General features: G+C 39.6%; 1 protein-coding gene across 1 annotated transcript in view; it reads right to left on the bottom strand.

Moving 5' to 3' along the window:
* Nucleotides 1-26,286, bottom strand: part of LOC108792064 (collagen alpha-6(VI) chain-like) — a 92,362-nt gene that overhangs the window by 26,233 nt on the left and 39,843 nt on the right. Inside the window, exons 11-21 of the mRNA XM_018562746.1 lie at nt 21,479-21,557; nt 19,621-19,766; nt 19,436-19,528; nt 14,058-14,111; nt 7,921-7,992; nt 6,182-6,208; nt 6,016-6,060; nt 5,520-5,573; nt 4,385-4,447; nt 2,240-2,305; nt 444-497 (exon numbers count right to left, since the gene is read on the bottom strand). Of these exons, the coding sequence (XP_018418248.1) occupies nt 444-497; nt 2,240-2,305; nt 4,385-4,447; nt 5,520-5,573; nt 6,016-6,060; nt 6,182-6,208; nt 7,921-7,992; nt 14,058-14,111; nt 19,436-19,528; nt 19,621-19,766; nt 21,479-21,557 (753 nt within the window). The remainder of the gene's footprint in view (nt 1-443; nt 498-2,239; nt 2,306-4,384; nt 4,448-5,519; nt 5,574-6,015; nt 6,061-6,181; nt 6,209-7,920; nt 7,993-14,057; nt 14,112-19,435; nt 19,529-19,620; nt 19,767-21,478; nt 21,558-26,286) is intronic.

Here is a 26,286-nt window from a genome sequence, read left to right as displayed (position 1 = left end):
AAAGAAGTGTACCTTTATTGAAAATATAATAACCCATACTTATGGCTAATTGGCCAAGTGGCCATAAGCCTAGGCATTGTTAAATGAACTCAAATGAACTCAGTTGTAGGTGCTTTGGGACTGACTAGTCAGGCCTGCTGTGACTCTGATCCTCCACTTCATCTAAGATCCCATGACCAAATACGTAGCTATATGATCATATGATTCATTGCCATGGTAGGCATAGATATATTCTCTGCAACCGAGTTAACTCTTACACTGTTTTAGTGGCGCTTTCTGTTCTTGTTGATGGTTGCAGTAGTGGGGTTCCCTATTGCTCTGCACCAACAATATTTTACACAGCTCGGAAGGTGAGGTAACTGAAAATAACCCAGTTTCCTAATATGGCTTTAGATTATATTTTAGTTACAAGAACAGCATTATGGAATCAATATATATTTTACCTCTGGACTATCATCTCCAGTTTCTCCTTGTACGCCATCTTGCCCTGGTTCACCCTGTAAAATACATTTTCCGATTTATTTTTGAAATACCACTTTAGGTAATCCTAAACTATTTAGGATAAAACAGATATCTACTGAACCTCTCCATTATAATCTGTAACTAAGGATTATATTTTGCTTTTACCTGATTACGTTTCATGAGATCAGTAAAAGAGAATAAAGATGAAGTGAGTGTAGTTTCAAGTTTAACGTTTATGTACAGGCTTTCTATAATTATGTTTTGCTATAATATCTTTCAAAGTGTTTATTACAGTCTGTATAATGGGTTTACCAGTTTAGGGCCTATATCACGTACCTGGTGAGAGACCGATAGTTGAGGAGGCTTCTCTTACTTCTCGTGTCCTACACCCCCTGGAGGTGAGAACAGGGTGTGAAAGGACAGCAAGGAGCACGAATGCCACAGGTGGGATCAGGCACAGGTGCAGATCAGCCAATTCAGGAAGCAGGAACAGAGGATCAGAGCCAGCAAGGTACAAAATCGTGAGGCAATAAACAAGTCCAGGATACAGGCCAAGGTCAGGGGCAGGCAGCAATCAAGAGGAGTCCAAACAATCCGAGTCACAGGCAAAGTCTTCAACAGGATCACGGGCACAGGGAACAACCACACACAGTTGAAAGACCATCAGCACAGTGAGCAGGGCAGGCTCGTTTAAATAGGTAATTTCCTTAATGCCTGTTGTGTCACTTCCTGTGCGCCTGCCGTTTGTGCATCTTTGTGCGTATTTCCGATTGTGTGCGCATCGTCACGTGGTCGCCATGTGGCTGAAGTCTCATACCTTTCTATCTCTTTACAGGCCTGTATGTCCACATGTTATGATTTGACCAATTTTTGTTAGGAAATGGTTTAAAATACCGTTTATTCTCAGTAAAAATACTGCTTCCTTCCCTCACACAGTAGTGACCAGTGCTGGCAGGGCTGAATAACAGCCACAGCCATAATTAGACACCCTGCATAGCTGTTGTAACAGGAAAGTGAAATGGCGCATAAAGTCTCTCTAACTGCATATCTAGTTCTGTGTCTTTAATCTATAGCATACTTTCCCTTTCATTTACTCTAGTTTACCCTATATAGCCCTTCACTTTAACCATTTGCAATTTGGCATTATCATTCACCCATACATACACATATAAAAGCACATGATTGTTCCATGCATCAACCTCTAGGGGCATTTTGGCTCCCACCTTCCTCCAGCTACTCTTATTCAGGAGACATGATGAAGAATATAGATCATCTCAAAGGTCTCCTACATTTTACAAGTGCTTCTCTTGCTTCATTTATATAGGTTGTTGCTTAATTTCACACCCAATAGCTTTAAAAGAGCAACTTGAATGCTCACATGTAGAAAAAAGTTATGTTTTGGAGCCTCACATGAGTCCTTCATCAGGTAACAGTGAACTGTTGCTGTCACTGTTGCCTGATTAAGGAGTCCTATGAGGCTCCAAAACTTCTCTTTTTCTACATGTGAGCATTATGGTTGTTCTTTGCAAGCTATTGGGTTTGCTGGTGAGCATATTTTAGATGCCTGACCTATACAGTGGTGCCATCTGCCATAATTTCACCAAGCACTTCTTCCTTAAAGTCCTTAAGCTATTTGGCTAAACATTTTTATTCTCTTAATAGGGGGTGTTGGGCTTGATGCCAAAGTTGGGAGATAGAGGCAGTGAAAGGAAGCTAATATATATATGAACAAACAAAATCCATAGTCTCTATGCCAACTCTCATTTTCTATTTTTACCTGTCGCCCTTGATTTCCTTTCCGTCCTTTTGGTCCAGGTACATTGTCATTAATTCCAGGCTCCCCCTAAAAAATATATGTAGTATGTTATTCTTTATAACACTAAATTGTCGTTTTTACAGAATAACTGAGAAATAATAATTCTGAAAAACAATTCACACATTTGATTGTGTGACATTTACCAATAATTTACCAAATATTCACTATGAATATCTTCCTGGTCATGCTTTTAAACTACAGTGATTTACTTACCTGCAGTGAATGTTTGCTGAATGTCACATTAACTGCTTTATAACTGTTTTGTTTACAGTGGGACTCCAGCCAATACTTTTTTTTTCTTCCTCCATCAGGTTTTATTGTTGCCTGTGTCCTCATTGGAGAGATTTCACCTTACTTTCTGTGCCAGAGACAGTGGTCACCAGAGAAGCGAGGGGAAATCTTCCCAATGTGGACCCAAAAAGCAATAACCTAAAAGAGGTTCCAGGCTTCCACATTCTACCTGAAACTAAGGGGGTTATTCACAAAGCTGCCAAAGGCAGCTGAGTGAATAACCCAGCCAAAGTGAAGTGAACGTTCGGCTATTCACTAAGGTTCAGTACGGCTGATTTCAGTCATACATCAGCTGCCTTCGGCTGTACTTCGGTCACCCGAACATGCTCTGCATGTTTGGATGAGCTGAAGTGCAGAAGGACTTCGACTCAGCCAATCCAACATCTGGATCGGCTGAGCTGAAGCTTTGGCAGCTCACTTGCTGCTGTTCGCCCCTATTCACATAGGGGCTGAACGGCAGTGAGTGAATAGCCGAATGCCGCCGAGCGGCATTCGGCTTGGCTATTCTGCTCGGTACCTCCGTGGTACAGAGCAGAATAGCTTTGTGGTACCGAGCAGAATAGCAAATCAATGAAAAAAGTTTTAAAAAAAAGGGTTGAAAAAAATATTTTTAAAATGTAAATAAATAGTTAAATAAAAAAACTGGCTCCTATTGGCCAGCACCTGCTAGAGTCTTCTAGCAGGTCCCGGCCAATGAACAACTGGGCGGACGTCATGGCCGGCTCTGCCCAGTTGTTATTGTTTAATGACAGTTTTGCGTCCCCAGGTCATATGGGAATGCTGATCTGTCTTTAAAACAGATGTAAGATCATGGCTGGCTCTGCCCAGCTGTCATTTGTGGTGCGAAAGGCCGGCCCTCGGCCGAGCCGCTTGGCTGCCTTTGGCTGTTATACGGGCTATTGTGAACAGTCTGTACAGCAGCCCTTCAGCTCGACTGAACCGAAGGGCTCCGGCGGCCGAAGAGAGCTAAAGGATAAGCCGAAGCTACGGCTGGATCCTTCAGCTCTTTTGTGAATAGCCCCCTAAATATTTTTTTTGCCAAGAGTTATACTTCAGGGGTGCCCACAATTTTTTGTTAAGATCTACTTTTCAAATGACGAGCTACATGAGATCTACCAAAAAAAAAAAACTCCCTCGCTCTCCTGGCTGTCTCTCCTTGTTTATCGGCCTGGCTGTCTCTCCACTCTGTCGTGGCTGTCATTCCTTGTTCTTTCTCCTGGCTGTCTCTTTGCTCTCTTGGCTGTCTCTCCTTGCTCTCTCTTTCCTGGCTGTCTCTCCTTGCTCTCTCCCCTGGCTGTCTCTCCATGCTCTCTCTCTCCTGGCTGTCTTTCCTCTCTCTCCTGTCTCTCCCTGCTCTGTCCACCTTGCTGTATTTTGCAACAGGCTGTGTAAACTAATATTCTTTGATGTAATACATAGCACTTCAACCACCAGTATCCACCAAAAAGGTGTCAGGGAGCTTGGCTCAGCAGACGCAGGCTAATAAGTAATCATGTGTGCACAGCTAAATAAATATACCAAAATGGAATAAAGGGGCCCCAATTCACACCCTTCGTGATCTACCAGCATCACCTTTGAGAGTTACTGGTAGATCACGATCTACCTAATGGGCACCCCTGCTTTAAGGTATATGTTTAGTAATGATATATCACAGTGTTCCGATTATAAAATGCATTTCTTCAGCTACATAAACACAAATACAGTATTCATTGTTTGTTTTATATGGACTAACAGTGACAATTGCAGCTGTAATAGTTGTATTCTTCCAAAAGAATAGCATGCCTTTGAAAAAACTTGATATTGATCCATACTTACAAGGTCTCCTCTAAATCCAGGTTCACCCCTTTCTCCTGATTCTCCTCGAGGTCCTTTTTTCCCCTAAAATATTTGAAGCAAATATAAACTATTACAGCACACCATCAATAAATAATGTTTTTTGGTAGACAAACCTAGGCAAAGCAAAATAAATGGGCTATTCTTTAGATGCATAGATCATGCCTAGAATGGGGAGAAAAAGGTATTCTGGGATAAAAAAAAAACATTTATATAAAAAAATGGCAGAAGAAAACAATTTCACAGAAGGGTGGATGAAAGTGCATGTGTCTTGGTGGACTATTAATGCTAAAAATGTGCCAGGCAGGTGCTGTAACCTTCATCCCCCTGTTAAAGAGAAACGTTACCCATATCCAATAACAACAAATACACATTTAGAAGTGTTTAGTAATGACAATCTACAAACACATACTTCTAGATAATTGCCGGCTTTTTATTCTTTGCATACCTTATTTCTCTTTCTTTCCCAGTCTTCTGACAGTGGTTAACTAAGGGCGGGTTACCAACTCTCCATTTACTTCCTTGAACTCTGGAACATGTAACTAGACATGTGACTAGGACATGTGACCATGCACATCATCTCAGGGGAGGAAAATGCCTTTCCCTGAGATCTCATGAGAGTACAGATGAGATTTCCCAGCAATGCTCTGCTGATGTAACTTGCCCAAGATGCAACGCTTTGGCACATATATCATTGGTTCCAGAACTGGACCGGGAAGTGGACGAACTCTATTTGTAAGTAAATTAAAAACAAGTGTGTTTAACTAATGGATGTAAGATGACTTTAAATCAGCATGCAGAGCTGCATACTGATGTGATTTTTAGTATTAGGGGTAAAGTTATGTAGCTATGAAAGATGATTAGTCAGCAATATAAAGTATTTTGCATTGTTATTCTGGGCCCCCCTGGTGGTCACTGAACCTCAAGCCACTTAAGCCACTTCTTACTTCCCTTACACCTTGCATAGCTGTGGCCATACCTGACAAAACACATCACACTATATTAAATTAATATACAGTTTGAAAGCAATGCATCCACTCTAAATTTTCTAATGCAATTTTAAATCGAAGCAGCTGAACCATTGAAAAATAATTCTCAAGAGATGTATTTGACCTACCTGACTTCCAGGGCTCCCGGACTCTCCTGTCAATCCAGATGTTCCATGCTCACCCTGTAACAATACTCAATTCTTAAATGTTTTTTAAATTATTTTTTTCACAGATGTATTCCTGATCTTATGAAACTTTAATTCTTTTTTTTTTGCTTTTGCAGTGCCTTTAACTATAGGTGCAAACCTTGTCAGAAAGGTTCAGGATTTACTGCCAGTCTCAGCAGTTTATGTAGGGTGCAGTTTGTTTACATTTGCCTTCTAGTTACACAGAAATACATAGAAAACACACAAAAAATTTGTATGGGACAAGTACGTTTTCATTGGAACTGGATGTCTTTTATTTTTTCAAGTAGCTTCTCCAAATAAAATGATCAGGGAGGTTATTGATTAGGAGAATCACTGTAAGTCTAAACTGGAATGTGTCACATTGGGATTTTTTTTTCTTATCCTGCATTAATTATTATATTGTACAAATAATATGTTTTAGAAACATTAATTTCACCTGTTCTCCGGGTACACCATCAATTCCATTCTCCCCATCATCCCCCTGAAAGACAGATTAAACATAAACATACTTAATTCATGTTACACCCATAAATCAAATAATGATTTATGTAAATCAAATAAATAATTATGACAAACTTTTACTAAATGCAGTTACAGCTTACCTTGTCCCCTCTAAAGCCTCTGGCACCCTGTAAAAAGATAAAACAAAAGAAGTATAAATATAAAAGATAATGAATAATGACACCAGTACATAGAGTCCAACTGTCTCAAACTGGAACAATTCTGACATCATCATGTTAAAGCCTGAGAAGCCACGGTAAGTAAATGAGTGAACAAATCAGCTCCGACTGCCAGGACCTTAATCCGATGGCTGTCAAAGTTTTGGTCATTTCTTCTGATATCTGTTGATTATGCAAAAAGACGTGTATGCAAAAAGAACAGTCTCTATGGGTATAAAGTTGTCTAATTTTTTTCCTGATGGACTGATCACAGAAACTTGTGTATGGTCCACCTATGTCTTTACCATATGCATCCCTATTTTGTAGGGATCATGCTTTCAAATTACGTATAAATATTATTAACATTTCTGCTGAAGTCTTGAACAGCGCATAGACTTGGAAGCTCTTCTATGTGAAATTCATTCAAAGAATTGCAGAGTTAGCAGACTCAATTCTTTCTTTTTCTAAAGTGGACCTTAAGGCCTCATTTAGATGGGCCTACATGTAAACAGGCCAATCCTGGGAGGGACAGGTGCTGTGTGTAATTGCAAGCAGCAGCCTGTTATCCCCTATGTTTTCCACATACCCTTGCGGGTCCAGGTGCCCGCACTTGGATGCACACCGCGTGTGACAGGTCAAGTGTACGGATGACAGCATACAACAGGCTGCTGCGTGCAATTACATGCAGCACCTAACCCTCCCAGTATCGGCCCTTTTAGGGGCGTACATGCCACACGCATGTATATGTCCCATCTGAATGAAGCCTAATTAAAATGTTACTGTTATTGGTCTTGCTAGGATGGATGAACAAAGAGTAAAAGAAGGACAAAAATACTTTTGTATTTGCAGTACATTGTACATGTTCAGCATTTGTAACTTGCTGTGCACGCTTGCACATTATGACAAATGCCCTGGTGACCTACTGTGGCTTTAAATCCACTTAAAACTATAACTTTCACTTAAAAACAAAACTTTGTCCAGTGTGCTAATTCCTGTTAGCTTTTATGCCTCTGAACCTTAAAAAAATATCTTGCTTATCTAGTATTCATCTTCTAACCCACTGCCTCTTGCACATGCATAGTGGAGTGTTTGTATAAGATGCCTGTTGCCGGGATTCGGTGTCTCTTACATATGTGATTTGCATCATCTACAGGCTGGTATTTAGACATAGGAAGAAGGTGTTGATTATGGGTATAGCAGGAAACCGCACTGGTGGCTGTGAAGCAGCCAGAGAAAGCCCAGAGCTACTTGGCCAGAACAGAAGCAAAGACAGTGAGTTATTTGCCCTAATACTGCAAGTATACTTGTTCATACTTGCATATTTACTAAAGGGTTGTTTTTTTTCGTTATAAAAAATTTATACATATCTCCTGTGAATACTGTTTCTTCTTAATTCCTGATTCTGTTATGTTAACCTGACTAAGTGTTCACATTCTTTCAAATCTATGTAGAGAAATGTATTTAGCAACTTCTTGGTAAAATTCCGTGGCTGCTTATGTTTTACCTATAATTTCATAAGAAGGTCCAACAAATATGTACCAGATATTGATGGGAGCATAGAGATTTGAGTCTAACTTCTATACTTAAAGATGACTACATTGTGCAGTGTGCAATGCAATAAGATGCATAGATAATACAGTAATAATACATATTTTGCATAGCCAGTAAAACCATAGACTTGCCTTTAGTCCTCTGGCTCCTGGGCATCCATCTTCTCCCCGTGTTCCATTCAATCCATGTGGCCCTCTGTCACCCTAACCAAGAGAGTAAGTTGGACAATGTGCATAGATATGTAATTTTTCTTTTATAATTCTTATTAATATTAACATCATTTGCAATATCTATTCAAATTGACCACTTTGATATGAGGCAGTTCACAAACTACAAAAAAACAATGTGATTGTTAAACCGTCCCGTTTTAAGAAATATTTTTTAATGTAATGCTGAATAACATCGAGCAGTGTTGGAAGCAGGGAACAAAACTGCTGATTTGCCACAAATTCCTCCATGTAAAAAGTTATAATGTTCTTCTTATTGTTAAATATGTTATACAATTATATTATCTATCTGCAAATATGAAAGCATCAACCCATTCATTTAATGGCGGTAGCATTTATGGAGAGCACCAGCTCAAATAGTTAACAAGGCGGCAGACATCTCAGGTGACGCCATTGACTAAATACGATTATGACCCTACAGTATATGGTCAGTGATGTTAGCTATCATCTCCAGCCAGTTTGCTGACATTCCGCAGCCAGATGGATGGCTGTCATTTGTGACTGGAGTCTGGCAGGAGAGGATGCTCAGTAGGTCACCGTGTTTGTGTTAGCAGGTCATCAAGGCTTTGTTAATTGTAATTGATTATGGATCTTCTGTAACACACGAGGCACTCCTGTGTGTGATGACTCACAGTGAGGATGTGATGTGGAGGGGTTCTACTTGCTTTAGGCAATGAGCTATGTCCAGCTTCCCTGGAGACTAACAGAATGCAAGCGCGGGAAGTGTATCACAGGCTAACAGATTGCAAGTGCGGGAAGAGTATCACACATACTGAGTAATGCAGATGGATAAATAAGCAGTTTCAATCAGGAATATTCAACATGCAATCAACTTGATAGTAGAACAGTGAGAGGATATTTTATATCAGGGGGAATATTTCATAGACAGTCATTTGGTATTCCGTTTGGTAAATTTAGTACTTGCGGTTTAGAAGTATTGCGCTGGCAATCAATCTGGAACTTGGACTTGCCTGGTTAAGAGTCCTTTGTAGTGAATGATCTCTGTGGATGCTAAGTGCAATGTAACCCCAATAGGCAGTCAGGGGTGCTGCTCCACAATGGTAGAACTGGCATGCAGGAAATACAATCTAGTAACTCTGTCAAGCGAGTGAAGTTTGATATTGAGGCAATATTCAGAGTCTGCAGAGATCAGGGTGTCTGAGGCAGGTGTGAGACAGGTATAAGGCAGGTTCAGCGTGTGGGGTAGGAGCGGTATTTCCGGGTGTGTTCTCCCTTGCTCGAACGCCGGGGAATTGAATCCTGCAGCTTAAAAAGACAGAGGAGGAGGGGCCTGGTGATGTCCGCAATGACGTGGTGGAAGCCTGCACCGATCACGGAGCGAGGGACGGGTAAGTCTGCTACATCTACATTGCTGGATTTGCACTGACATTGGATTTGCATTGTTGGACTTTTGACATTTTTTAAAAAAATAAAATATTTGTTCTACAGTGTGGGTGTTGTTTTCTACTATTCACATTTATTTTACTATGCACCCTTTTCTCATTTAGAGGGGGAAGGAATGATATCTGGGAGCCCTATGCCAACTTTTTGTTTTTTTTGCATGGGATCGCCCTTTTTATAATCCATACCAGACCCCAGAATGTTTACAAACCAGTCAAGTATGACAGGTGACATCATTGACCAAATATGGCTGGCATCACGGTACATGTCCCCCACGACAGTGCCCAGCTATCCGTGCACAGTTTTAATGAAAGCTTGCAAATTGACCTTGAAAAAGGCAAGAAAAATATTACAAGATTTGTTTCCCATAGACATCAATGAGGTTTGAGTGCTGTATTCGGGGTTTGCAGATATATTTTTTTAGTGTTCAGCAAACATCCTCAAAGAGAACTTGGTTTAGTTCACACATATCTATACATAATTTCTAGGGGGCATATTTGGACAATATGACTGCCCTGCTCTAAAATGTTTAGAGCCAGTTTCATAAACTATAAAAAAAAACTCAATTTTGTATGTGACTTTATTAAACATGGCGTGAAAATATTACACAGTACAATACGAGAACATTTAACATGTTCAAATTAGGGAAGGAATGAGATCTTTTGGTCTGTGCCAAAACAACCAACTGACACACACACAGTGTGACATGACTTTGCCATGATTGGTTGTACACATTTTTGCTAAATACATGCTGTATATGCTAAAAGGGGATTGTAAAGGATGAATTATAAATAATTCAAGACTATATGAAGTGAACAAGGTGATCTCTGCTTTGTGAAAATGACTAAATAAAAAAACATGTATCATCACAAATAATCTGTCAGTGACTATATTAACTGATCCAGTTGTGACGGACTGCACCGTCACTGTGCTAGTTGGAGGGGGCTGCAGACTGGCCTCTTACCCACCGATTATGGCCCAGCAAGAGAACAGGAGATTTTGGGGCTAGATGTACATTTTATATGCAGACAGTGACTGTTGCCCTCTGGGAAATATATGTTTTAAAATGGTGGAGGACAAGGACTTGGCCACATGGTTTGTCTATTCAAAATGGAGACTTAATTAAGTGAAGTCAGTTGTGTAGAAGTTGCATAGCTTCCCCCCCCCCTCACCTGTTATCTGATGCTCACCCTATTGTACTGTGACTGTGTATGTAAATGTCTGATTCCCTGTTATCTGTGTTTGTCATGAGGGGGAAGGGAGGGGAGGGGTTGTAGCCCTCCCAGTGTCTCAAAAGTGAATGTCCTTTGTTTAATAAAGGAGTTGCTCTTTCTATGTTGAACCTTCAACATGAGTTTTGCCTCGTGATTGGGGGTTAGGGGCTGGTTACTGCAAATCCGCTGGCTGAGAGTGGGGTTTGGGGGCAGGAGACGCTCTTTGGCGGAGGTACCCAGTCGGGGTACCAGGCGGTCCGTCACACCAGTAATACTATTTTTTTCCCTGCAAGGGGTACTTGCACATATCTTAAGTTATGGAGCTATCTAGAACACTGTAAAATGTAAAACTAACTTTATTTAGGAGCACAGTGTTCAGCCTCATCCCTTTCTCCTCCTGTGTATCACCACTGGCCAATCCCTGCAATTGGAAATGCCATTGGCCAAGAGAGAGGTGCCAGAGGCAGAGTGGAGTCTTTGTAATGGAAGTTAAAAGTTGCATGATACAGCACCCCAGGTTTAGAGGGTACATGGGCACCTTTGGACAACTGACATGAAGGCACCTGTGTTGGCCTGCATTATTATTCTGCTGCTTCTTTACATACTACAACTGAGTATGTCAGAATTTAATTCAAATACATTCATGTTTAATTCTTCACCTATTTTAGTAGAATGAAGAAGTGTTAAAATCCCTGTCAGGTTTTTATTTGTGTCTGTGTACCTGTTAATGAGACTCTCCCTCACTTCCTGTATAGTTATTAGGACAGGAGGTGAAATTACATTTCTTCAAGAAAGCCCCAGACAGCAATAAAATCCAACAGAGTTTCTAAACCTTTCCTTTACCATTCAAAACTAAAAAAAACTTCAATGAAGTGCCCCTCTGCTATTGCCAACAAATCACAGCAGCACCTGCAGCCATCATTGTGTAAAGTGAAGCTTTCAAATAGTGTTCGGAAGCTCTACTGAGTAACAACACTATTTTATTATTATTTGTATTATTTATTCATGCCTAGATTAAAAGTGTCATCTTTACTTAGCATATGATGTCAGTTAGAGCAACATTAAAACCTTTTTGGAAACATGATGGCTGTAAGTGTGAAAAAATGACTTAAATACCTAATTTAATTCTATTTGTAAATAACTTTGCAGTGTTTTGTGCCATTAATGTAATTTACATGTCATAAAATGGAACAAATAATACAATAATATCAAATTTTTGACACGTCCCTCTGAGGAAGCCCCTGTGTGTAGGGGTGAAACGTTAGGGTTAAACGTGTGTGCAGCCCTCCCTGTGTGCCCATGATTTTACTCTGCAGACTCTGCTGGATATACGGGATCCCTTTGGGGACACTGATGGCAAAGCAAACCAACCAAATCATGGTGGATCTGACAGTACTACCTTCACTCTGAATACTATCTGTTCACTCCTCTTTGGCTAAATCCATGCTGACTGGACCCACTAAGAGAAAACTACACTCCTCGTGGATCTCCATTCAACTGCATTCGTTAGTGCGGCCGCACATATGGAATACAACTTTCCAGCTTTGTTATCAAACACAGGTCTGAATACCACTTCATAGGCAGGAGCCGACATGGAGGATCCACAGCAGGCCTCGCAGCAATTATACCAACATACAGGAAAATAAAGTTGCTGAAACCAGGGACCAGCAGTCTGGGACAGCCATTGTGACCATTACCTCATGCATGCTTGAAGTCTTTTTTGTTAGGAATTGTCTCACCACCTAAACCACATCAGAAGTGAGTAATTCCTTCTTTTTCTTTTCTTTGATACTGAGTATTTGCTTGCCTAACACAGCGCTTGTGTCCAATATCAGTGACTCTTTGTGACCATCACTAACGGTCACTAGATTCTCATCTACATCAATCAACACAGGGCGATATCAGGGAGGACTTGTTTGTCATTTTAATTGATTTTAGATGTTCTTTGTCAGTAGGTGTATTTATATGTTTTTCTACTTTTATTATTAATTCTCATTAAAATTTTGTTACATTATCATTACCTGTTTGATTATTATAGACAGCTCCTATTTTGGGATTCCGTATTTTCGGGGAACTTTGCTTATTATAGATTGACGCTGGAACCCAGGAGTTTTTTGTCCACTTTATTGTTATTTGAGGCGCTTCTCCTTTCCCCATTTGTTATTAATATCACATTTTGTATCTACTGTAATGCTAAGCAGTGAACATAACAATCACCAAATGTTCACTGGTGATAAAATCAATCACTACCATTTAAAACACATGTATCTGGAAGATTGACTTGCAGCGAATGTTTGGTGAATGTCAGATTCACTGCTTGTAGTATTTTAAAACTAAAGGTGCCCACACACCTTGCGATTATCGTACGATAATCGCGGGAAACCCAGCGATCGTATGATAATCGCAAGGTGTGTGGAAGACTTTTATCTTAGGAACATGTTTGAAAACCCACCGAGAATCGTACGATTGCTTGTAAAAGATAAATGCCGAACGGGCCGGTGTGCGCAAGCGCACACTGCCCCTTCAGCATTGCAGTCATCGGAAGCCCGCCCTTCGGCGGGGCGGGCTCGCGATTATCGCAAGTACGATCTGCCTATCCACGATGGGCAGATTGTACGTTTTTTTAATTACCTTACAACCATCGCAAGACTTTTGTCTTGCGATGGTTGTAAGGTGTATGGCCAGCTTAACACTGGTAAAAAGAGAACAAAAATAAAAATAAATAATTTTCGTGTGGAAGCTTTTAGTGTTGTTAAGCTCCTGAAGGCTAGGATGGCTAGGGAAGACTAGGGAGTGGGGTTAATGTATATTTTAAGAGCATGTACTTGTTTTAAATGCTCTGTGTTTTGAAAATGTAGATAACTAAAAACGAACCCTAACTAACAGTATAGTTTAAATATTCCCCTCTAACAATAGTAAATACATTAAAAAACTTGCACAGAAATAATAGTACAAACAAGATAACGAAAATAACATAAAACATTTTAGTATTTAATTTCATATTTTATGAGAAAATTCCAGAAGCAGTTTTGGGCAAATAACAACAGCTACATTTAACAACAATGTTTTTTATTATTATCATTAGTAACATCATTATTATTTCTATCATTATATCTACATACATTACTGTATGTGTTATTGCTGGTTACTTGTAACTGTCTAGCCCACCTCTTCAATCTTAAGAAAATTTCTCTGTGCAGTACCAAGTTTTGCATTTAACCAAACAAATGTCAAACCCAATGTGGCGTGACTTGTTTTTTTAGACTTATATCCAAGCTTTGTTGGAATAAAGTGAATACACAAATGTTGCGTATTTTATGCTTCTTAGAAGAACATTGAGTTATTTAAATTTATGTTTATTGTACAGGATAATTGTTCCTTTACTAAACTACTCTAAAAAATAAAGATGTAGCAGATTTTACTTACAGTTCCGCCTTCTTCCCCAGGATGTCCTTGGGATCCTTTTTCACCAAATCGTCCCTAAGGAAAAAAAAAAAAAACTCAATACACTTTATCTGTTCATACATTTAAATGGGACAGACATCAAAGTTGGTCTCAAACTATACATGTTAAGGAATCCACATGCCTGCTCAGTTCTATAAAGTAATTGCAATTCATAACCTTTTTAATGTTATGGTGTAAAGAGTCTGGCCCTGTCTGTTCCAAGCTCTTGAATCTCTTATCACAATTTGTAATTTGCTCTAAAGTTTCAGTGAACCACAGAGGCAGTAAAGGCTAATGGAACAAGGGCACAAGGTCTCCCTATTCACCTTCAAAATATTCAAATATGGAAGCTTCAGAATGCAACAAAGAAAAAGTCAGGTAATCATGGAGTGATTTATAATTTTTTTGTATGTCATCATAAAGCAATGTCCTCTTTAAAGACAACGTCAAACACACATTTTAATGTTTGATAGGCTTCAAACGAGTAATGTATTTATCACTTCTGCTCCGCTCTTTAAACCTTCTTACTGAATTAGCCTGTAGTAGCTTATCTACTCTGAAGCAAACAGTTAAAGTGCTATATATTGTCAATTATTGCAGCCATTAACTGGATTTTCCATTCTAAACTTAAACTAGACTCATACTGAAAACTTCCCAGTATAGAAACTTGTCTGAAACATCCTTGGTTATTACTTTACCACATCTGTTTCATGTAGATTAGAATATGTAATATTTCACCAGCTGGTAAAGCCTGTAATCACAACTTAGCTACATATTCTATGATCTCTATTACTGAAGAATTCACTAAGGGGGTTATTCACAAAAGGGTGAAGAGTTTGGAGAAGTGAACAATCTAGGCCAATATAGCTGATTTGGAATAAGTCTCCAATTCAGCTCACAGATTTAGTTAATGTCATCATAAATGAATTGGCCGGCTCAATGCTGATTGGCCAGGAAGCCGGCATTCCAGCCAATCATAAACCCTTTAACGCTCAAAACCTTTTTAAGCTTTAATTCCAAGGTAGGCATATACTGTATTGTCCAAATACAAAAGCTATGTGCATTCCTACTGGAATATAGGTGTCCTTTGTGTTTCTTTTCCAGATTGATGCGGTAATTCAGCAAGGAACAACTTCTGCACTTTGTCACTGAAAACTCCCGCACAGAGGTAAAGTGCAGAAGTTATTTCTTGCTGAATTGTGACCAGTCTTTGTCACTGAAAACTCCTGCACAGAGGCAAAGATTGGTCACTTCTGCCCTCCCTCATGGTGCATGGTGACTGGTGTTGTATCCATCACCCCTGTTGTTTTTTTGCTTACAGTCTGTAGTAGGTGGACCCCTTTGATCCATCCACGGCTCTGCTCTTTTCCAAAGGCTATATGGAGTCTGCTGATGATGTCCCCAGTACTTTTCACACAAGCTGGAGGGTTTTCTATGTGGCGATTGAAAATACATTGAAATCCATTTTATTGAAACTGACATTTTTGGTGCCAAGAGTTTAGCTTTAAGTAATTGTTTAATTGTTCAAACCCCCCCTTTTAACAATATTCTTACCAGCCTAGTACATTGTGAACTGTATGACAAGAGTCCTAATACTTTAGAAAATACTTAGGGGTCTATTCACGAAGCTGCCGAGGGCAGCCGAGTGAATGACCGATCTGAAGTGAAGTGAGCCGAACACTGTTCGGCTATTCACTTCAGGCTGGTACGGCTAATTTCAGCCGTACATCGGCTGAAATCAGCCGTACATCGGCTTGCTTCGTGTGGCTTCGGGTCAGCCGAACATGCTCAGCATGTTCGGCCGACCCGAAGTGCAGAAGGAGTTCGACTCAGCCGAGGTACCGAGCAGAACAGAAAAACAGTGAAAAAAGTTTAAAAAGTAAATAGCAAACGATTGTGCGGAGCTAGCAGTGACAGCTAGCTCCGCCCAATAGTTTCCTATTGTCCGGCAGCTCTGCCGCTGTAAAAAAAAACGAAAAAGAAAAAACTCTCCCGGGCGCTCTGGGAGCCTCCCGCTCCCGGCCGCCCAGGAGAGAAGCACTGATGTGTCTTTTTTTTCTCTTTATTCTGACACGATTATATGCGTTTGGCTCGGCTGAGCCGCTCGGCCATGATCGGGAGCTGTACGGGCTATTGTGAATAGCCCGTACAGCACCCCTTCGGCTCTACTGAACCGAAGGGGTCCTGGGGCCGAAGCTAGCCGAAGGATCGGCCGAAGCTACGGCCAGACCCTTTGGCAGCTTCGTGAATAGACCCTTTAGTACTGTATCTATGTTTGTAGACAAAGAACATCTGGATGTGTTTTTCATGGTTACATACTTATCTTTGGTTAAATGCTTGAAGATTTAACAGACATGTGCAATGTTACAAGATAAATGTAATATAAGTTCAGTAATCTAATTGTACTACACTGCAGATAAACACTAACCAGCTGCAATGAGTTAGCAGGTCACAACACATCCGCATGCAGAACATAATAAATATGTGCAGTTTGGGAATAAAACTCTCCAAACAGAGCAAAACCAGCCAATAATCTGGAACAAGAAAACTGCAAACCGGGTGTTTTGTCTGTGTCATATAAAATCCTTTGTGCTTAAATATGCAACCGTGACAAATAAAACATTACTAACCTGAGTGCATGGCAGGTACACTTGTTCTGTGTGTAATTTCTACATTGCCTAGATTTATTTTATTTGGATGAACATTTCAACTAAAGTAAATCAAAGCAATGGGATAACATCTGAGTCTAGGTTGAATTAATGGAATTAGTTCTAGCTGTATTGTAGGTCAATAGGTCTATTTCAAATTACTGGAAACAATAATTACCTGTCTGATCCAATGGGTACAGTACTTCAGTCATGGGCCTTAAAGTTAAACTCAAGTCAGGTAATGAATTGCTTTATTTTTTAATCCCACAATCTCACTCCACAATCTCACTCTCCACCAGACAACCTGCCTCAGTAAGCCACTCCTCATCACCAGGTGTGAGGCTGACCCTTTATCAAACTCATGATGTACAATACAGGACTAAATAATCGGCATTGTATGTGAGACTGTTGAGGGGGCACTCACATTGCATGGCCAGAGCAAAGCACTGGCTGCCAGAAGAGTAAGGAATAACGTAAGCATTCCCATTTTAATCCCCCTAGACCATATGAGTATTAGAGCCTTACTATAAGCTGGGGGAAACTAAAAAAAAAACAGATTTTTAAAAGCTAATCAGAGTTCGGCCTTAAACAGATTTAAAGCTCTGACTTCACTCTCACATTCCTGATCTGCACACTTTTTTCCAGTTAGGTGTCTTAAAGTAATGAACGCAGAGATAGGTATATAGCTAGCATTTTAAGAAGAAGTTCTGCCATGGCAACCCTCATATTTTTCTCTGTCTCATTACTTTGCAGCACTGACCCCAAACAAGCATGCAGGTTCCAAAGTTGTAGTTGTAGCAATGTAATTATCGGCACAATTTTCCAGGTGTGTGCCACAAAAAGTATTGTAGCCATTGCATCAGCATGACAGCCAGGCAACTAGCATATGTAGCAGAAGTTGGTCAATGACAGGTTCTATACTCTTTCATATGTGAAACACCCGGTACCGGGTGTTCGCATTGGACGGGTCTTTTCTGTCCGTGCGTGCCCGCTAGGGGGCGCGCGCGAGCAGAAAAAAAATGCCGTCTGGCGACGGCAACCCGCCAATGCGACAGTGCCGTCCGTCCGTTTTTCTACTACGGGCGGACGGCAACTGGTTAAAGTATAGTTTTTGTTTTTAGTTTTGGTAGAGTGGGGAGGGGTTAAGCCATATCATTTATTTTTGTTTGGTGCCTGAGTCCCATTAGGGAAATTTCACATCACTTCAGGAGATGCACCTGGAAGTGAGTGGAAATCTCTACGAAGAATTCCACTCTTAGACAGTTATTACCACAACAGGTGCCCACAATGGAATATTTCCCCTTACCTATAATTCTGGTGACAGCTGTAAAATTTTGGATTTCCCCTCACTTTCTGTCTCAGTTACAATAATCATCAGTATCTTCCAGGAAACATAAGGGTCTATTCACTAAGCTACCATAGGCAGCCGAGTGAATGACCGACCTAAAGCGAAGTGAGCCTGTTCGGCTATTCACTGCAGGCTGGTACAGCTGAAATCAGCCGTACATCAGGTGGCTTCGGGGCCTGGGGGTGGGCATGGGCTGGTGTGAGGGAACGGTTTCCCTGAGGCCTCCAACATGGAGGAGGCCTGGGATGCTGAAAGAGGAAGAGAACCGGGACCAATTTAGGCTCTTGAAGTGCCCTGGAACTAAGTGGACTTCAGGAGCATGGTCGGTGTCTTTCCTGCTTGAGGATCCGTATCCATCCTGCCTATCTGCTAGGTCAGTTGCTGTCCGCTGCCCCCCAAGTGGATCTACACTGATATACCTACAGTCTGGTGAGTCTGGAGCTCCTGTTGGTTACCCTTGAAGGCTTAGAATCCCTATACCCTCTCTCCTCAGTGAAGATGTTCAATAAAACATTTACTTAGCATTTTACTCCAGGAGTGGACATTAGCTAATGGGCACCAGAAGAAGGGCGGTTAGTGCTAATGGGTGGGCAGCTGAAGATCATACCCTAGACAGACTAGAAATGAACCGGGCAATCAGCAGCTCCTTCGGGGGTGAGAACTACATTAGAAAAGAAAAAATACGCCCCCGTGCGCTTGCATGCACATATAAACGTAAATACGTGTCAGTTACGCCTACGTGCAACAACAACAATTAAACCACATGTGTTACATATCGCCGCAAACGGCAGGCAGAGTGTGAGCAATAATTTTAGGGCCATCAATCACTGATAACACTAAACTGATAAAGCGTTAAAAGCTTTTAAATCATCAACTATGGCCAATTTTAGGTATGATAGTTTTTTTTAGATTTTGCTGGCTCACGCAATTTTAAAGCTTGACATGTTTGGTGTCTATTTACCCAACGTGAGCCCATCTTTTATTTTTTACCAAAAAATTGGGTAATAATAAATGTTTTATAACATAACGTAGGGAAAACAGTTTTTTTTTCAACATTTTTGGTACTTTTTTCATTATATAGTAAAAAAAAAAAACCCAGTGGTGATTAAATACCACCAAAAGAAAGCTCTATGTGTCCCCAAAAAATTGTATAAAATGTATTTTAGTACAGCGTTGCATGACGGAATAAATGTCAGTCAAAGTACTGCAGCGCTGAATACTGAAAAATGGCCTAGACAGGAAGGGGGTTTAACACCTCGGTCAGCAAGTGGTTAAGGTGCTTACCTTAGCTGTATTTAACAAAAATGTACCATGAATCATGATGACCCTCAGAAAAATTTATATTCATTTAGTTGAAATCTTACCTTTGAACCTGGAGGACCAGGAAGGCCACGAGTACCAGCCTGCCCAAGACATTTACAAATTACTTTGCAGCATTTTCTTTCAGCAACTGTGTCCTGTCAAAATGAACATAGAAGTTAGATAATTATGAAAGCAAATATAGAAATAAATTTAAACAAACCAGATATAATGTAGTTATTAAACGTACTATTTCTTTTAGCATAATACTTGGCAAGTCATAAATTCCAATGCTTAGGGGCTGTTCGTAGGAGAATCCTCGTCCAAACTCAAGTTTCTGTAATTCTTTCAAATTCGGCACACCTTCCAGTCCAACCAACAATAATCCATCCAACCCTGGAAAACAAGAAGATAGATTACATCTTTATTTGCTGTGTAAAACACAAACCGTACAGAATAGGCAACAATTTAAGCAACTCCTGATCATAAACATGTTTTAGCATCCAAACGGATCTTTCATTGAATAACACTTTATTACATTCCACTGTGATAAAATACCTTGAATTTTGTCTTTTTGGTTAAAGATCACATAGCAGAAAATGCTCATAAAAATGACAAACAGTGAATTCTGTCAAAATATGATAAACATGATTTCGTTACTGGCTAATGTCTTCCTTGCACAGCTATGTGTGTCAGGAAAAGGTTTGAAAACCACTTAAAAGACTTCTTGGCAATATTAGTTTTGTATGTTCACTGAGGCTTACTGATAAAATACAATGGATGTTCAAGTCATAAATAGTTTTGCTGTTATATTATGATTAACATTATAAGAGATCATTCATACCAGATGGTGGATATTGGTTGCTGTGGGCTTGTAGAACATAGCAACATAATTCTGGATCCAAGGCTAGTTTAATGAGAGCCTTTTTTTAGGCATATCATTTTTTACTCAGAATTTCAACAGACAAAAATCATGACTTATATATGTACCCCTCAACCCTCAAAGATGGCCTTCATCCTATATTTACGATAAATTACAAAATGTTTCTTATATCAGCAATGAAAATCTTCACTCTGATTCTGACTCCTTTGTGTAGTGATATGGAAGGAGCCTCATAACTGTTTAAAACTCTGTGGAGTTGATTTATTATTGGTAAATAGGCTAGTCACTTTGAAGGGAATTTGCACTTTGCATGGAAAGTTTCCCCTTAGCTTAGTAAATGAGGTGAAGCTCTGCTGACTTCCACCATCCAATCATGTGCAAGCAAAAATACTGCTTTTTTATTTTCCTTGCACATGATTGAGTATTCTTGACTAACTAAATTTCACCACATTCACAAAGCAAAGAGGAAACTTGAATGTGGTGAAATGCATGAACAGTATTTTGTCACTTGCACATGATGGAGGTCAGCAGAGCCTTACCCGATTCACTAAACTTCCCATGCAAACTGCAAATTCCCTTGCATAGTGAACATCCTATTTGCCTTCTGTAAATCAACCCCTGTGAATTACAGGTTTTTATTTTGTGCTCTAGGTCAAGCGCCAGCCTTCAAAGATTTTATAACAAGGTACATTCAACAGTTTTTGTCATGGTCTGATCATAGGAGAGAAATACATTTTTTGTATCCCATGGCTCACCCTGAATAATTGTCCAATTTGCTCAGCAATTCACTGACAGATCATTTGCATATCAGTGTCAGAATATCCACTGTTCACATATTTTTTCAATTTCCATACCTTACAGACGATCCTGCCACAAATGTTTGTTGTTCAACATGTCTCTGTGAGTACACAGAGTGTATCTGTGTGACCCTACCATGTTGATCAGCGGATTCAATATGCACCTGGCGGACTGCCATTTTTAATTTGGCCTGTGTTTGTTAGGAGTCCACATTGTGCTCAGAATGCCTCAAATAAAGAATTCTGTGCTCAGCATGATTCTGACAGTTTTCTGTGTGTTCAGCATGTCCCTTGCAGAGTGTTCAGTGGCTCAGCATGCCCCTGGCAAAAAATCTAAAGGGTCACGCATCTCCTGTACTCATACCAAAACGTCTACCAAAATAGCCTTATTGTTTATTCTGTTTATCTTTGTGTACATTTCCACAAACCTTGCCTGCGAAGGGATTCTGAAGTCTTCTTTAGCGCTGTTATGGAGTCATCGAGTCCATCCGTAAAAATTAGTATGATCTAGAAAACACACATGTATTTAGCACAAGGAGAAATTGATATGCATTCAGATAGGTGACATTGTGATAATGCACAATACAAAATTTGTAGATGATGAGATCATGTCATACTCTTACGGTCAGCCTGACATGGCTTACCAGTTGACTAATGCATAACCCAATGCAAACACCAACTTTCAGATAGCATTTGCATGGAGACATTTTCGGGAAGCATGGACATCTCGTTAAGAGCATATGTTAGACAGAACAAGCATCACTTGGATTATTTGTGCAGCTTTAGTTTTCAGTGTATTTATATATACATATACTGTGTATATATGGACATAATCTGCTATTTTTTCAATTAGCTATTTTATACAGCAGATACTATACAAATATACCAGGAAAAAAGTATTTCTCTTTGCTATATTATATAATTGGTTTGTCATACAGCAGTAACAGCTATATGGCAATACGAGCGCAAAAAAATGGTAACAGTGTTTTCGAAAGAAAGGGCACTGTAAAAGATGGTTACTGAATAGACCGAGACCTCTATATTTTCTTATAAAAGTATAAACTTTAATGGTTACAAAATATCATGTTCGGCACCTGTTACTCCATTTCCCAAAAATCTCATAAAAGAACAACGTTGTCCGTAGCACTAATACATACATTCTTCCATACATACTATGCGCTCACACAGATTACGGCAATTGATATCTTCAAAATTTCTAAAGGGGAATTCTCCCAATATAATTCTTGGTCCCTCTCGATACTTTTGTTCCTGCTTTATGAAGATGTGAAGGTTACAAAAAAAGGGGGGATCTGTACTTCAGATCTACTTCAAGATATAGGTCTGACCAATTTTTTGGCATCTGATACATATAAAGTGTAATGAAATAGGGACTGTTTGTCTATAATTGAGGAAAGGAAGTGTCTATAATTAGTACAATTTAAGACAGAACAATCCACTAAAGTTTTGTATATATGCTCTGGTCTCAGTATATCAACCCTTTTTGTTAGTGAATTCGTTAGAGAGTCTCAATTACTTTGTTTTTAGAGTTATTCAAACTTTCCCAATAAAGTGAAGTTCCTCCTGATGTTAGATCTCTTCAAGGGGGAGACCTGTGCGGGACCAGTAGGAATTGCATAATAGTCGACCGTACTCACAGTTAGCTGTCTCGTACCCCTCCTTTTTTGGGTCCGGGAAGTTCTGTTTGTTCAACACTGTCACCAGCAATTGATTGGTCTGTGGCTGTTCCAGATCTCAGGGTTTTTTTGATACCTCTGCGAGGTTAGTTGGTTATCTTATAAGCCTCCTTTTTTGGATCCGGGGAGTTTGCTTTTGTTTAGCACTATCTTCGGTAACTTGTTGGTCTATGGTTGTTCCAATAACCCAGGGTTTTCAGATGCTTCAGCACAATTATTTTGGGATGGTCCAATTTTGTTAGTAACTTAGAGACGTTTGAATTTCCATCATCGTTGTTCAGGAAACAAAGTAATCAAAATGATCTGTAAAGGAGCTGCCGTTTGTGTGGGTCACATAGCATGTGTAACACACACTCAAGGGTGGACGCGTTTCGCTCCGCCCATCGGAGCTTCGTCTGCACCTTCTGGATGGCAGGTGTGTGGTTTGCTTAACTAGCCCTTTCACACCTGCTAGGTAATTACATCCAGGATGTGTGTTTCAAGATAAGATGTTATGAGAGCTATATATAAAAAAGCATACAAGGATCTGCCTATTCTTTCCAATCAAAAAGTATTCATACAGGCAGAAATGTTTTTATTTGAACATTATCTAAATATCTATAAAAAGCTGTCAGTTGGTCATTTAGGAAGTGATATGATCATTTGAGTCGGCATATATATCTAGAGAGGGTATTTGTGTTATTATTATTATGACTAAACATAAATTCTTTTAAAGGAAGACATTGAGATTCATCTCATTATTCAGGCCTGCGGGTAAAAGGGTGTTAAGCTTATATACTCACATCTTTTCTTTCTGCAGGAGTATTTTGTCAAAATCTCCTCTCCTGGGTGGGAAGTTTAAGGCATAAATCCCCTTTACCCTCAGGCCTTCTGGTGAAGAGTTATGATGGTCTGCGAAGTGTGTTGCTATGGGACTATCAATATCTTTATTTTTTATATCCCTTAGGTGTTCTCCTATACGGATGTGTAGCTGTCGTTTTGTTTTCCCAACGTATGTTTTCTTACAGGGGCATTCCAGCATGTATATTACCTTCTCTGTATTACAATTAATAAACTGTGTGATTTGATATGATTTTATTTCCCCTGAGTCTTGGAACCGTTTTGTTTTTTCTACATATGGGCATATGTGGCATTTACCACAGGGATACATTCCTTTTATTTTTGGTAGCATTTGCATGAACAAACTATTCTTGCTTGGTTTATATTCCGAGTTTACTAGGTGGTCTCTCAGATTTTTGGCTCTCCTTGCCGTCAAGAGTGGTCGGGGTCCAACAATATCAGCAAGTGTCGGACATAGATTCAGAATATGCCAATGCTTTTCAAAAATTTGTTTCAGCTTTGGCCAGCTTGACCCATATTGTGTTATCATTCTCACATGGTTTACTGTCCTCTCTTTCTGTTCTCCTTCTTTGCTGTTTCTTCCTTTAAAGATCTCAGCTCTATTTTTCTTTCCTACTTTGGTTTTACTTGTCCGGAGGGTTCTATGTGAATATCCCCTCTGTCTGAAGCGATTATAGAGGGATCTTGATTCCATCACATAATCTCTATGTTCTGTGCAGTTCCTTTTAATTCTCAGGAACTGCCCTGTGGGGATTCCTTGCTTCAGTGACAGGGGGTGATGGCTATTTGCATGCAAAAGTGTATTGGCTGAAGTCTCCTTTCTATAAGTTCTTGTGATCAATCTCCCCGTCCCGAACCCAATCATTAGGTCCAAGAAGGGGATTTCTCGATCACTAGAATTATATGTCAGTCTTAAATTTCGATTATTGATGTTTAGTTCTAAAATGAATTCTTTTAGTTGATTTTCGCTGCCCTGCCATACCATCAATACGTCATCCATATACCTGAGCCATTTTTTTGCATGGCCCAGGTATAAACGATGACCATAGACCCGGACCCAAAAAAGGAGGCGTACGAGACAGCTAACTGTGAGTACAGTCCCGCACAGGTCTCCCCTTGAATAGATCTAACATCAGGAGGAACTTCACTTTATTGGGAAAGTTTGAATAACTCTAAAAGCAAAGTAATTGAGACTCTCTAACGAATTCCCTAACAAAAAGGGTTGATATACTGAGACTAGAGCATATATACATAACTTTAGTGGATTGTTCTGTCTTAAATTGTACTAATTATAGACACTTCCTTTCCTCAATTATAGACAAACAGTCCCTATTTCATTACACTTTATATGTATCAGATGCCAAAAAACTGGTCAGACCTATATCTTAAAGTAGATCTGAAGTACAGATCCCCCCTTTTTTTTAACCTTCACATCTTCATAAAGCAGGAACAAAAGTACCGAGAGGGACCAAGAGTTATATTGGGAGAATTACCCTTTAGAAATTTTGAAGATATCAATTGCCGTAATCTGTGTGAGCGCATAGTATGTATGGAAGAATGTATGTATGAGTGCTACGGACAACGTTGTTCTTTTATGAGATTTTTGGGAAATGGAGTAACAGGTGCTGAACATGATATTTTGTAACCAATAAAGTTTATACTTTTATAAGAAAATATAGAGGTCTCGGTCTATTCAGTAACCATCTTTTACAGTGCCCTTTCTTTCGAAAACACTGTTACCATTTTTTTGCGCTCATCACTCCTGGTTACATGACCTGGATGACCTATCCCAAAAAACATAAAGGGATATATATGGTATATCGGAGCTCCAGGGAACAAACATTTTTTTCATTATATGGCAATACGAGCAAAGTTCTGCAACAAATTGTTGCATTTACATCATAAAGTAGCAGTCCTTTGTAGACTTGCCTAGTCTTTTGATGCTAAAAGTTCCTATTATAGGCAAACATGGGGGAAGAAAGGTATATAGAATCTACTTTTGACTCGTAATATTGCACCAGATATAAGTAAATTAGTAGACAAAGTCTACTAAGGTAAAATCACTTAAGCAGTTTTGCTGGAAAAGTAAGTGACTAGGCTTTTTTGTTTCCATGTTTACAATACTTATGATTTACATTTCAGAATATGTACATCCCATATATAAGATGCTGTTGGATTCCAAAGTTCCAAAATAAATTTGTTTAGTTTGCAAACAAAGTAGTTTAACTGTTGGGAATGTTTTCCTTTGTATAGACGTATCTATGGCCAGCATGGGAGGTTTTGTGATAAATACTACTGGAAGATCACACCGAAGACACAACATTGTCAACTGCAAATAAAGCATGTTTTACTATTGTTATGGGAATGGATTTGCAGCCATGCAATGTACAATTCTACTCATAAACAGATAATAAAATGTGACAACTATTTACAAATGGGTCTATAGAAGCATGAATACGCTATTTTAATGTGCGACTTTATCTGAGAGTGAGTGTCAATAATATGCCACAACGTATACATTATAGTCTTTATAGGAGTGCTCCAACTGAACTAGGATCTCTGGCTTAAAGAGGAACTTTACTTCCCAAAACAGGTACTTTTAAGGCTTGCCAACTGTTAAGGTTGCCAGTGTGTTTATTTTAGATCTCAACCAAACTTTTAAGTCCTCAAATGGCTGGTGTCGTACCTGTGTGCAGAACTTT

This window comes from Nanorana parkeri, unplaced genomic scaffold (genome assembly GCF_000935625.1).
Source record: "Nanorana parkeri isolate BGI_ZX_2015 unplaced genomic scaffold, ASM93562v1 scaffold597, whole genome shotgun sequence".
Lineage (NCBI taxonomy): Eukaryota > Metazoa > Chordata > Amphibia > Anura > Dicroglossidae > Nanorana > Nanorana parkeri.
The sequence above is the reverse complement of the archived record's forward strand: the minus strand, read 5'-3'. Positions and strand labels throughout refer to the sequence as shown.